This window comes from Microcebus murinus, chromosome 6, assembly GCF_040939455.1.
Source record: "Microcebus murinus isolate Inina chromosome 6, M.murinus_Inina_mat1.0, whole genome shotgun sequence".
NCBI classification, from domain to species: domain Eukaryota; kingdom Metazoa; phylum Chordata; class Mammalia; order Primates; family Cheirogaleidae; genus Microcebus; species Microcebus murinus.
The window spans coordinates 45,198,319-45,211,077 of record NC_134109.1 but is presented as its reverse complement, the minus strand read 5'-3'; the positions used below and the strand labels follow the sequence as shown (position 1 = coordinate 45,211,077).

The 12,759-nt window shown below is 35.3% G+C and overlaps 1 protein-coding gene across 8 annotated transcripts in view; it reads right to left on the bottom strand.

The window, feature by feature from the left end:
- DDHD1 (DDHD domain containing 1) overlaps nucleotides 1-12,759 on the bottom strand; it is an 85,576-nt gene that overhangs the window by 16,641 nt on the left and 56,176 nt on the right. For all 8 annotated transcript variants that reach the window (XM_076004022.1, XM_012757982.2, XM_012757984.2 and 5 more), the window contains 2 exons: nucleotides 4,379-4,641; nucleotides 2,431-2,506 (listed from right to left, as the gene is read on the bottom strand). In XM_076004022.1, coding sequence (XP_075860137.1) covers nucleotides 2,431-2,506; nucleotides 4,379-4,641 — 339 coding nt within the window. The remainder of the gene's footprint in view (nucleotides 1-2,430; nucleotides 2,507-4,378; nucleotides 4,642-12,759) is intronic.

Sequence of the window (12,759 nt, the reverse complement as noted above, 5' to 3'; positions counted from 1 at the left end):
TAGTTTTTTTAAAACTATAGTCCGGCCCTCAAACAGTCTGAGGGACAGTGAACTGGCCCCCTGTTTAAAAAGTTTGAGGACCCCTGGTTTATGCACTGGTCAGGCATTCTATAAACATTTGCTAAATTGTTATATCCATGGAATAAACAACTTTTCTTTCTTTATGATGAAATTGTAGTTTGACAGAAAAACACACAAAGAAATTATTCTCTCTCAGAAAAGGGTAATGGCCACTTTAGTGATATCTATATCTATCAAAGAATTTTATTTCATTTATTTACTTTTTTTTTTTATAGACAGAGTCTTGCTCTGTTGCCCAGGCCCAAATACTGCTCACTGTAATCTTGAAATCCTGGGCTCAAGTGATCCTCCTGCCACCTCAGTCTCTGAGTAGCACAAGTGGGACTACAGGAGTGCACCAGCACACCTGGCTAATCTTTTAAAAAAATTTTGTGGTGACAAGGGTCTTTCTATATTACCCATGCTTCCATTAAAGAATTTTAAAGGTTAAAAATAGTAGTTTAGATATTTAGGCTAATCTTCTTATTCAGAGATGAGTAAACAGATGAATTCAGATATGTTAAATGACTTGGCTAATGTCACATAACTAGTTGGTGGCAAAGCCTCACAATCAGAACACAAATTTCCTATACTCCAATACCAGTGTTTGCCAATATTCTTTTTTTTCTTAAGTTTAATGGCCATCTGTGATAGATCTAACCGCTATATTCTGAAAAGATACATAATTATAGTATAAGAAGTTCTAATAATGTAATATTAAATTTTGAGATCCTAATATATTTAGTTGATCATACCCAACTCTCCAATAAAAAAACCCACAACATGAAACAGAAGAGTTTATTTTTTTCTACCAGATCAATTCTATACATTTAGCATTAATTATATGATAATGATGACAGAGATGGAACTCAAATTCCAGGTTAGGATGACTCCAAAGAACATGCTCTTATGGATTTTAAATGTATGTTATAGCTTACCATAGGGTTATTAATGTATAAGTTTTTTGGAAAAAAATTTATAAGTCATCTAGATTCAATAAAAAAAAACCCTCTTCCAGTTTTAAAAAAATTTCTGCATCATTCCACATCATAACTTGTGTGTTAAGTTCTTATGATAAAAGAAACACATTTCCAGAAGAGGCTATGTAATAGACATGAACATATATATATTCAAAAGGAAATGGGTATTAGGAAACTTATGACACTCCCCATTTAACACTGCAAACAGGTTATTTGTTATTCAGCTAAAGGATGTGTCTTTTCCAACAGTCTAGTCAACATTGACATCTCTCTGCCACCTTTCATTTTCCTAAGCCACTACTTTCAACAAGTTATTCTGATACTCGAAAACACTGAAAAGCTTCCTACTGGCGGTATCAAATATATTCTGGCTATTCCTACTCTCCCATGGCCCCCTTGCCCTATCCATTTAGCCAAACTGGTTTGTTCTCTCAGCTCCAAACCAACCATGTGCACCCCTCTCTTGTGTTCTTGTCATACACTTTTCACTGAAATGCCAGCTTTCCACCCCTGGAATCATTGCTGATATACTCCTCTTATTTTTTCTCACCACTAACCAAGTAGGTGGTCATGAAGGTTTGTTAATTCCAAATAACAACTCTTTCCCAGATCTGTTTCTATTTTTCTTTTCCACTACTCCAGATTATTTGGTGTTTCTTAAGGGCCTAAGAAGTTACACCCTTTCATGCCTTTGTTCATGCTGTGCCTTTTACATAGAATGGCATTTCTCCTTTCTTCCACTCAGCAATATCTAATTCACTGAGATAAGTACAAATATCATTCCTTAGTAAACCTTTAGCAGGCAAAAGTAAAACCACCTTCTCTTGTGCATATATATGGTCTATATACTGCTAATAGCACCAATAATACCAAGTATTCCTGAGGGCTGGGGAACTGTCATATCTATTCTTTTCTTTGTAGAATCCAGACTAGCAGTGTCCAACACATGATATATGTTAAATAAATACTCATCTGAAAGAACAATAAACTTTTATTTGAATCCTAAAGGCATGTTTCAAATGATGTTTAAAAAGAATACTGGATAAATAATGAAAAACTCATTGCTCTTTCCTTACCTTAAATTTTTTTTTTTTTTTTTTGAGACAGAGTCTTGCTCTGTCGCCCTGACTAGAGTGCAGTGGTATCATTACAGCTCACTGCAACCTCAAACTCCTAGGCTTAAGCCTAGGATTCTTCTGCCTCAGCCTCTCAAGTAGCAGGGACTATAGGTGTGCGCTACCACGTCTGGATAATTTTTCTATTTTTAGTAGAGATGGGGTCTTGCTCTTGCTCAGGCTGGTCTGGAACTCCTGGCCTCAAGCAATCCTCCTGCCTTGGCCTCCCAGAGTGCTAGGATTATAGGCGTTAGCCACTGCGCCCAGCCTCTTACCTTAAATTTTAAGGCAGGTGTTTGTGTCATTGATGATGCCTTCAATCCATGTAACCGTTCTTCTATTTCCTTCAGCCTAGAAAGGGGTGTGAGATTGTAGACACGTATTTATAATGTCATAAACATTATATGCTTACTAGTTTACTGAAGTGTCAAGAAGTAACGATGAGTCATTATCCATGTCTAACATTAATCTCCATTGACACTATTTAAATAAATGCATTTGCTATAGTACAGAAAGTCTATAAAAATCTATAAAACAATTAGTAATAGTAAAAGTACCGCTATTCCTCATGATATCTACCGTTAATAGCTTTTTAAAAGTAAAATGTGAAGCATATAGAAGAATATATACACCTTTTAAAAAATTACAACAAACAGTTAATGCCATATACATTATTCTATGTCTCTTTCTATAGTTAGTAAAGAATCTTAGAGATATTTTAATTTTATTATCTCCTGACCCACTTCAATTTTTATAACAACTGTATAACTATCATACAGATGAACCACAGTTTAACTCTTCTCTGCTGATGAACATTTGGGTTATTTCATCATTTTCCACTACAATGTTCCATATCTACTTAAATTTAATGAACTATTCAGCTAAGTTTTTTTAAAAAGCTACAGTTCATTTTCTAAGACTATTTTTTAAAAAGTCTTACTAGATTTATTAATTTAAAATGCTTCTCCAAGGCTTGTCAAACATGATATTTTCTTTGAAAACTATCAATTATTTTGACACTATATTTATTTAACTCGCCTATGGTACTTAGTAAAATTCTAAATGGAATCCTTAGACAAGTTCTATTAGATTAAAACAAAACTGAGGCTTCCTGAGTAAACATTTTAATCAATTAAATTGGCCCCTTTATATAATGCTAAACTATCAAAATGACTGATTTTTCACTGTTCTATTGAAATGGATCAGATGAGTGAGTATTAAACAGGACAATGAAGATAAGACATGTAACTATAGCTGAAGACAGAAAAGTAGCAAAGTATTACAAGATGGTATCAGGAAGGCCATAAATAATCAGGTGATTATAAAATCTGTTTATAATTATATAATATGTAATTATGTTCAAATATAACATGTAAAAAATATAACATGTAAAAACAAATGTAACATGTAAAAACAAATATAACATGTAAAAACAAATGTAAAAAATACATTTGCCAAGAAAAACAGGGTTTAAAAATTATTTTCAGAATAATAATAAGAAAGGTAGAGACATACTTTTTTTTTTTTTTTTTTTTTTTTTTTTTTTTTTTTTTTTTTTTTTGAGACAGAGTCTCACTTTGTTGTCCAGGCTAGAGTGAGTGCCGTGGCGTCAGCCTAGCTCACAGCAACCTCAAACTCCTGGGCTTGAGTGATCCTTCTGCCTCAGCCTCCCGAGTAGCTGGGACTACAGGCATGCGCCACCATGCCCGGCTAATTTTTTCTATATATATCAGTTGGCCAATTAATTTCTTTCTATTTATAGTAGAGACGGGGTCTCGCTCTTGCTCAGGCTGGTTTTGAACTCCTGACCTTGAGCAATCCGCCCGCCTCGGCCTCCCAAGAGCTAGGATTACAGGCGTGAGACATACTTTTAAAGATCAGTAAAACTAGCAAGTATTATAAACCAGTAAACATTTTCAATAAGAATTCTATACAATGACTCAGCTTGGAATAAGTTTTAGATTTCAATACTGAAAAATTGTGAAGAAAAGATAGAAAAAAAAAAGGAGAATACAAAACTATTTAATACTACAGGAAAATAAATGTAATTAGCATGAAAATTAACAAATAGCCTCTAGCTTGATTAGGCATACTATCTAGTAATGTTGTATCCTGGACAATGTATTTTTTCTTTACCATGAAAACCTTAAGATATTTTCTACTAAAAGATCCAATAATTCCATATAAACATACAAAATTCTCTCAAAAGACTAGATAGTTTACCGTCGTTTTGTTATATAGAGTTCATCCAGAAGATGTCGTTCTTCATAGCTCAGCCATCGTTCATCAGGCAACTCTTCTTCCTTCTGCAGCAGCTGTTCATAGAGTCGAACTGGATTCCAGCCAGTCATTATGTCATAAGTAATTACACATCCCAAGGAATGGGACACTATTGAGACTTTACCCCCTTTTTCTTCAAAGTTTGGATTCCGAGAACAGAAAAGGGAATATAATCGATTCAGCTCTTGCTGAAGGCCTTTAACTAGCTGTTTGAAATAAGAAAATGTTATTAGAGTTATCATTGACTGCTTTATTTTTTATTTATTTATTTATTTATTTATTTATTTATTTATTTTTGTCTAACCTATTCTGTGCTAGTCTGCTTTAAACTTCATTTGTAAACTCCAATGTATTAAGGAAAAAAACATATATTATTGACCAAATATACCTGTTATTAAAATTAACCCAAGTACTTCAAAACCTTGCAAGAATGAAGTATATATATTTTAATGTATATCATTAATAAAGAATATAGGCAGATATTACCCACATAGATCCTTACCTAGTCCTTAAACCAACTGTATGAGCTAGCAGTTCTACAGATTAAAAAAAAAAAAGTTCCATGCTGATTCCAATAAGATATCCAAAGATGCCTGCGATTTCTTTATTGTAACTTACCCATGTGCAATTCTAAATTTTTGTACCTTGTGGTTTTTAGTCATGGTAAATCTTAGAAAAAGGATATCAGAGTTTATGTATGTATTTAGATAAAGTAATGTAACGAAAGGCTATTGTATGACTGAAGAAAAAGCTAACGTTGATCTACTAAATTCCCACTAAGTTAGCAACATAGATATGAGTAAAAAGTTATTTTCTATTGCTAGAAGCAGGGTCTTTTTAAGTTTAGAGGTTAATATTTGGGCAGTATCTTGGTAATTTTTCTTTATAAAGCTTTCTTTGAAATTAAGCTTTAACAAATATTACTGAAATATCCCATAATTACAGGAGCATAAGGTTTTTCTGTTACTCAAACCCATACTGGGCCCTCACCTGAGTTTTAAGGAAGTCCTGTCTTGTTCCTACCATTGCCTACTTCTATATTTGATTATAAGTTTCCTCCTTGATCAATTTCTCATTTCAATACTTCTCAATATGCCAGCTGTTACTGTGACATACAAATATTAGTTATTTGCTGCTTCAGTTTTCAATCTTGTTATATCTCAAGAGAAAAACTAGCTTCCATCAACTTTTATTAAACATTCTTTACCTGCTGACATAAACTGAAAATCATTTGAGCACTTTATGATTGGCAGCGTCAGTAGTAACAAAAATGAGGGCATGATATTCTCTTGGTTGACATCTCAGAGCTCTATAATGCAATACTGAGGTCTAGTTAAAGCTTTGAAACTGTGTATCATGTCCGATGAAATATATTCAGCCAAGGAAAGAAGAAAAGGATAAGACCAGTTTATAACATGTGGAAGGATAATAAACTGCCTTTCCTCTGGGGAGGAATGCAAAAGTTTTATTTTAATTAGACACTTTATTTTTCTTACCCTTGGAAAATAAAAAGAATTTCATATATTAGTGCAATAGTTCTCCAGTTTTCAACATGCACCAGAATCACCTGGAGGGCTTATTAAATACAGATTGCTAGGTACCATCTCAGAGTTTTTGAATCAGAAATTCTGATGGGGCTTGTGAATTTGCATTTCTAATATGGTCCCAGAAGATGCTAATGCTGCTGGCCTGGGGGCCACACAGGAACTACTGATGTCCTGGCATATGTACATAAAAACCTTCCAAGACATGAATTACAGGTAAAACTCTAGTTAATATAGTTTAAAAAGTATGCAATATATGATATGATATTCCATGGCTCTGTTCAAAGGGAACTATAATGTAATGCTTTGAATTTGGCTTTGATAAGAATATCAACTAATCCTTAAAATGTATAATTTTCCTGATTTATTTATATGAAGGAGGTACAGAAAAAGTTAATACTTAGATAAATTCCTTTAAGAATAACACTTAATAGTTTTTATTTATTTATTTTTTTTTTGAGACAGTCTCACTCTGTTGCCCAGGCTAGAGTGCCATGGTGTCAGCCTGGCTCACAGCAACCTCAAACTCCTGGGTTCAAGTGATCCTCTCGCCTCAGCCTCCCGAGTAGCTGGGACTACAGGCATGTGCCACCATGCCCGGCTAATTTTTATATAATTTTTTTTTAGTTGTCCAGCTAATTTCTTTCTATAATTTTTTGTAGAGATGGGGGTCTTGCTCTTGCTCAGGCTAGTCTGTAACTCCTGAGCTCAATCTGCCTGCCTCAGTCTCCCAGAATGCTAGGCTTATAGGCGTGAGCCACCACACCAGGCCAATAGTTTTTACTTTTGAAGGCCTTGATTTTAAGACTCATACCATATAAATCTAGAAGCACTAAAATGTATATACTTCAGTACTCTGACAAAAAGTACTCAATATTTGTTTTTAAAAAATATCAGCCAATCCCCCCAAATAAAATTTAAAAAAAGGAAAGCATACTACCAATGATTAACCTATTTATCATACTCAACATTTTTCTTTCTTTTTTGAGACAGAATCTCACTCTGCTACCCAGGCTAGAGTGCAGTAGCATCATCATAGCTCACTGCAACCTCAAACTCCTGGGCATTCTCCTTACTCAGCCTCCCAAGTAGCTGGGACTACAGGTGCATGCCATCATGCCGGGCTAATTTTTCTATTTTTAGTAGAGACGGGTCTTGCTCTTGCTCAGGCTGGTCTCAAACTTCAGAGATCAAACAATCCTCCCACCTCAGCCTCCCAGAATGCTAGGATTGCAGGCATGAGCCACTGCATCCAACCATATTAAAAAATTTAAAGCATTTCTCACTATACCACTTACTTCATTAGTCTGGCAATCATATGTGGATAACAAAACAAGGGTAAACATCCAAGGCAGAGAAAATCTATTTGATACTAAAATATTTCACCATGGAATGGTGCATAGCGTTGATAGTTTTTTTTGAGAAAGAGTCTTGCTTTGTTGTCCAGGCTAGAGTGAGTGCTGTGGTGTCAGCCTAGCTCACAGCAACCTCAAACTCCTGGGCTCAAGCAATCCTGCTGCCTCAGCCTCCCAAGTAGCTGGGACTACAGGCATGCACCACCATGCCCAGCTAATTTTTTCTATATATTAGTTGGCCAATTAATTTGCTTCTATTTATAGTAGAGACGGGGTCTCGCTCTTGCTCAGGCTGGTTTCGAACTCCTGACTTCGAGCAATCCGCCGGCCTCAGCCTCCCAGAGTGCTAGGATTACAGGCGTGAGGCGTTGATAGTCTTTGAAGATGTGATGATTTCATCTGTTTTAATAATTATACACTTAACTAGAAATGGTCTTCGTATTTCCTTATTAGAACATATCAACATATGGCAGTATTTTCTATCTTTGCCTATTTCTTATACATATACGCAGAAACATTTGTGGTAGGACATCATGACTTTTGAAAGCCAATTTTTTAAACAGCTTTGCACTATCTTTATATGCTTCTATAACTCACTCACTCAGCAGCAAAAGGAGAAATTCACCTGTATGTTATATCCAAAAAGTTTACTCTAATTAGGATTTTTTTTTCTTTTCCTTCTCCTTTCCGATCCAATTATATTCTCCCAGCTACGACCTCTTTGTAACCAAATATATTCATTTGGGACATCTGAGCCAAGATTAATAACACATGATATGATACTAACTTTATTAGTGCTGTGATATTATCTAATCAAGTCGGTAAACCTTTTACATAGTAAGCATTGGATGGCTTTCAAAAGCTTAAAACAGTTTCTAATTTTCATAACCACTGCTCAAGAGTTAAAATTTATGAAAAAAATGAACTCAAGGAGAAAAATACCAGCAGTTTCAAGAGTGAATCCAAATACACAAAATATGGCTGAGGAATATAATTACACCTCTGTCCTCCTTGCTTCAAGAAATTTTAAAGAGAAAAAGTAATTTTTAGAGAGTTTTAGCCATATGTATCAATTAAATAATTTTCAAATAGCAACAACAAGATGTGGCCATGACAATTTTCTTTATAATTCAGTTTTTAAAAGCCATTGAAAACAGAGTTCAGATGTATACAAGATACACAGGTCTCTCTGGATTTCTTGTTACTTTATTTAGGGTTGAAGTAAGGGCCAAACGCTCTCTAATGATCTCTTGGATAGTCTGGAATTAATTTTTTCTGGTTGAGTTTTTTCTAACTGGTCGCCAGGAAGTACGACCTGAGAAATACTGACTGATGCACACAACTTTTTCCTTAACCATGGTTTTCCAGTGATTATTATCAAATCACTAATTAGGGTCCTCCCATGAGCATGTCAGAATCTCAGAGTTAAAAGGGACCTCAGAGATGATCTATTTAACTGTGTGAAGCTAGCAGTCCCTTCAGTGGCATCTCCATAAGTGGTCACTCTGCATCTATCTCAGTGAGTATCTCCATTTTTAAGTGTTCACTTCTATTTTTTTTTTTTTTTTTTTGAGACAGAGTCTCACTTTGTTGTCCAGGCTAAAGTGAGTGCCGTGGCGTCAGCCTAGCTCACAGCAACCTCAAACTCCTGGGCTTGAGTGATCCTTCTGCCTCAGCCTCCCGAGTAGCTGGGACTACAGGCATGCGCCACCATGCCCGGCTAATTTTTTTTTTTTTTTTATATATATATCAGTTGGCCAATTAATTTCTTTCTATTTATAGTAGAGACGGGGTCTCACTCTTGCTCAGGCTGGTTTTGAACTCCTGACCTTGAGCAATCCGCCCGCCTCGGCCTCCCAAGAGCTAGGATTACAGGCGTGAGCCACAGCGCCCGGCCCACTTCTATTTTTTTAAGACAGCTTTTACAGAGTTCTTCATTATAGTAAACAAACATGTTCCTTCCCATATTTTCTATTCACTGATATTTTCTAGAGTTAACAAAGTCAGTCTGTTTTTTAAAAACATGGTAGCACTTGAAATACATCAAAACAAATATATACATAATCACAACTTGAATGTCTAAGCACCACAAATTATACTGGGAACTTTGTCCACATTACATCTTTAACCCTCATGACAACCTTTATTAGGTATTTTATACTCATTTTATAAGTGAAAAAGCTAAGAAAGTGAGAAATTTCATCTATGGTCACACAGCTAGTTAAGTAGCAAGTTTTGAGAATGCATTTATGTGACTACAAAGGCTCAGAGAGGAAGAGAAAAAAAGGCTCTTTCAAATACCTGTCAAATAAACCAAACAAGGTTCACTCTCTAGGCATGACTACATTCCTCCTAATCACTACTTATCCAAGGAAAGATATACTTTTAAATAATTTATTCTAGAATATTGCCTAATACCAAACTCATGTTATATGGATTTTAATTTGCAGAACTGACTTTCTTTTTTAAAAAATAAGAAGAATTTTTGCCCACCTCTCACGTAGGAAGTACCCCTTTTGTTCTTCACAATACCTTAAGCAGTGTTTCTCAAAATTCCCTGATGGCATCGCCTGGGGGAACTGTTAAAAATACACATTCACAGGCTCCATCTCAGACCCACTGAATCAGAATCTCCAGGGGGAATGACCTGGGAAACTTATTTTTTTCCTCATTTCCTTTTCTTAACTTTTTATTTAAAAAAAAAAAATTCAAATTTATAAAATGTTGCAAAATAAAAATAGTACAAAGATCATGCATATATCCTTTATTCAGTTCCACCTATTGTTAGCATTTTATCCCATTTGCTTTATTATTTGTTTTCTCTGCTCCTATAACACACACACACACACACACACACACACCCTCCCCGCGCCAATCTTTTGGGGAACCATTTAAGGACTTACTACATATACCATTGTCTTTCATCCCTAAATACCTCATTGCATATTTCTAAAATTAGGAATACTGTCTTCTATAATCATAGTTACCAAATTCATACATTTATTTTGATACAATATCTCATCTAATATACCATCCATGTTCCCACTCATGTCAGCTGATCCAATAATGTCCTTTTTACTGTAGTTTCTTCCATCCAGTACAGGATACAGTCTAGGATGAGATATTACATTTAGCTATCAGGTCTCTTTAGTTTCCTTTAATCTGGAACATTTTCCACAGCCATTCTTATTTTTAAAGAATACAGTCCCATTCCTACTTTTTTACTACAATGTCTTCATTTTGTGTCTCATGTTTCCTTATAATTAGAATACTGCTTAAGTGATGCTGTGTCCTCCTCTGGGTATCACATCTCAAAGCACCTAATGCCCATCTGTCTCTCAGGAGCACCCAGTTTAGGTATTACCTGATTTCTCCAGTGTATAATTACTGTTTCTCCTTTTAAAACTAATATGCAGTCTGTGGGGATATACTTTAAGACTATGCAAATATCCTGCTCATGAAAATATTGCCGTCAACTTGGTATCCATCAATGATTGGTGCTCAGTCTTCTCTTATCTGATCCTACCATGACAGCTGCAAAATGATGACTTTCCAACTCTAGCATTCCTTCTACCATTCAGTCTTCAACATTCTACTGAGCAAGGGACCTCCCTTCTCCCACATGTATTTGTATATTTATAATGAATGTAGGTTTATGATTTTTTAATGATTTCCTTATTATATCCTTAATATAATTCCATATTAAAAGTACTAATAATTCATTACTATAAGTGGTAATAATTACTTATTTTTTTTTTTTTTTTTTTTTTTCTTTTTTTTTTTTTAAAGCCAGTCAAATTTAGCAGTGGGGGGTTGAATACCAACTTTAGTGATTACTTATTTTGATGCCCAAATTGTTCCAGATTTGGCCAGTGGAAGCTGCTTCATTAATTTGGCTCCTGTGCTGTGACCTGCCCCAGGATTCTTTTGAACATTTTCCTACTTTCTATCATAATAACTTGTTTAACCCCAGAGTCAGCCCCAAGGAACCCTAGTTTCTCTTAGTGAGAAATAATAACACCAAGGGAAAAGATCTGGGTGCTACGTGTGCTCCCTGTGACTGGGGTGTCTTTGCTTCTTGGCCATTTCAGTGGACAAAGTTAGGAAATGTATGCATATATAGACACACTATGCTTCACAGATAATGCAAATTATTATTTTTTGCAAGGTTGTGGTAACCCTGTGTTGAACAAGTCTATTGGCATCATTTTTCCAACAGCATGTGCTTACTTTGTGTCTCTGTGCCAGCATTTTTTAGCAATAAAGTATTTTTTAAGTATATACCTTTTTAGACATAATGCTATTGCACACTTAATAGACTACAGAATAGTGTAAATACAACTTTTATATGCACTGAGAAACCAAAAAATTTGTATGACTTACTTATTGTGGTACTCTGTTGCAATGGTCTGGAACCAATTCTAAAGTACGCCTATGTATTCACCTACATATACACATAGTACCTATACACACACATTTTAGAAGTTCTGAGTTCACAATGGTACTCACAATTCCAGCCCTCCGCATTCCTTTTTGCCTGTGTTTTTAATGAGTATCCCAAGTGATTGTTCTAACCAGGGATGCTTGGGAAACACTGCTAAAGTCTACTGATCAATCTCAGTGCTTTCCAGACAAACAAATCCAAGGGGCTGTGTGTTCTCTTTGCATCTCATTTGTCCTAGCCATGGGTTCCCTCTTCTTATTGAATATCTGTTATATTCAACTGCATTTGAGGATAATTATCTTTACAGATATAAGAGCAAAACAGAAAGTGACTCCTTTCTGATTCATCAATGCCCAGAGCTTTGAGTTATGCTCTTAGGGATACACCGACCATACATGAGAAAGAGAGTGTGTGTATGTGTGCACGTGTACATGCGCATGTATGGTAACATGCTCTCCACCATCCTCCCCCCTCCACTGGTTTCATTTGCAATTTTATATTCTGTGCTATACAACTCTAGAAGAAAATCATAGACATGCCTAAAACTTAGTTAAGTGTAATTCATTATTTTTTTATGTTCTATTGTCCTTCCTCACAAAAATTCCGGTTCCACTTCCTCCATTTCTAGTTATTATCAGAACAATCTACCAGTTGCCTAAGCTAGAAATACTAAGACATCTTTGTCTTTTTCCTTACTGTATCACTCATAACAAATCATTTTAAGACCTTTTAATTTGACCTCATACTTATATTTTGAATCCATTCCTTCCCTTTATTCTTTGAGACAGAGTCTTGCTCTGTTGCCTGGGCTAGAGTGCCATGGCTTCAGCCTAGCTCACAGCAACCTCAAACTCCTGGGCTAAAGCAATCCTTCTGCCTCAACCTCCTGAGTAGCTGGGACTACAGGCATGCACCACCATGCCTGGCTAATTTTTTCTATGTATTTTAGTTGTCCAGCTAATTTCTTTCTATTTTTAGTAG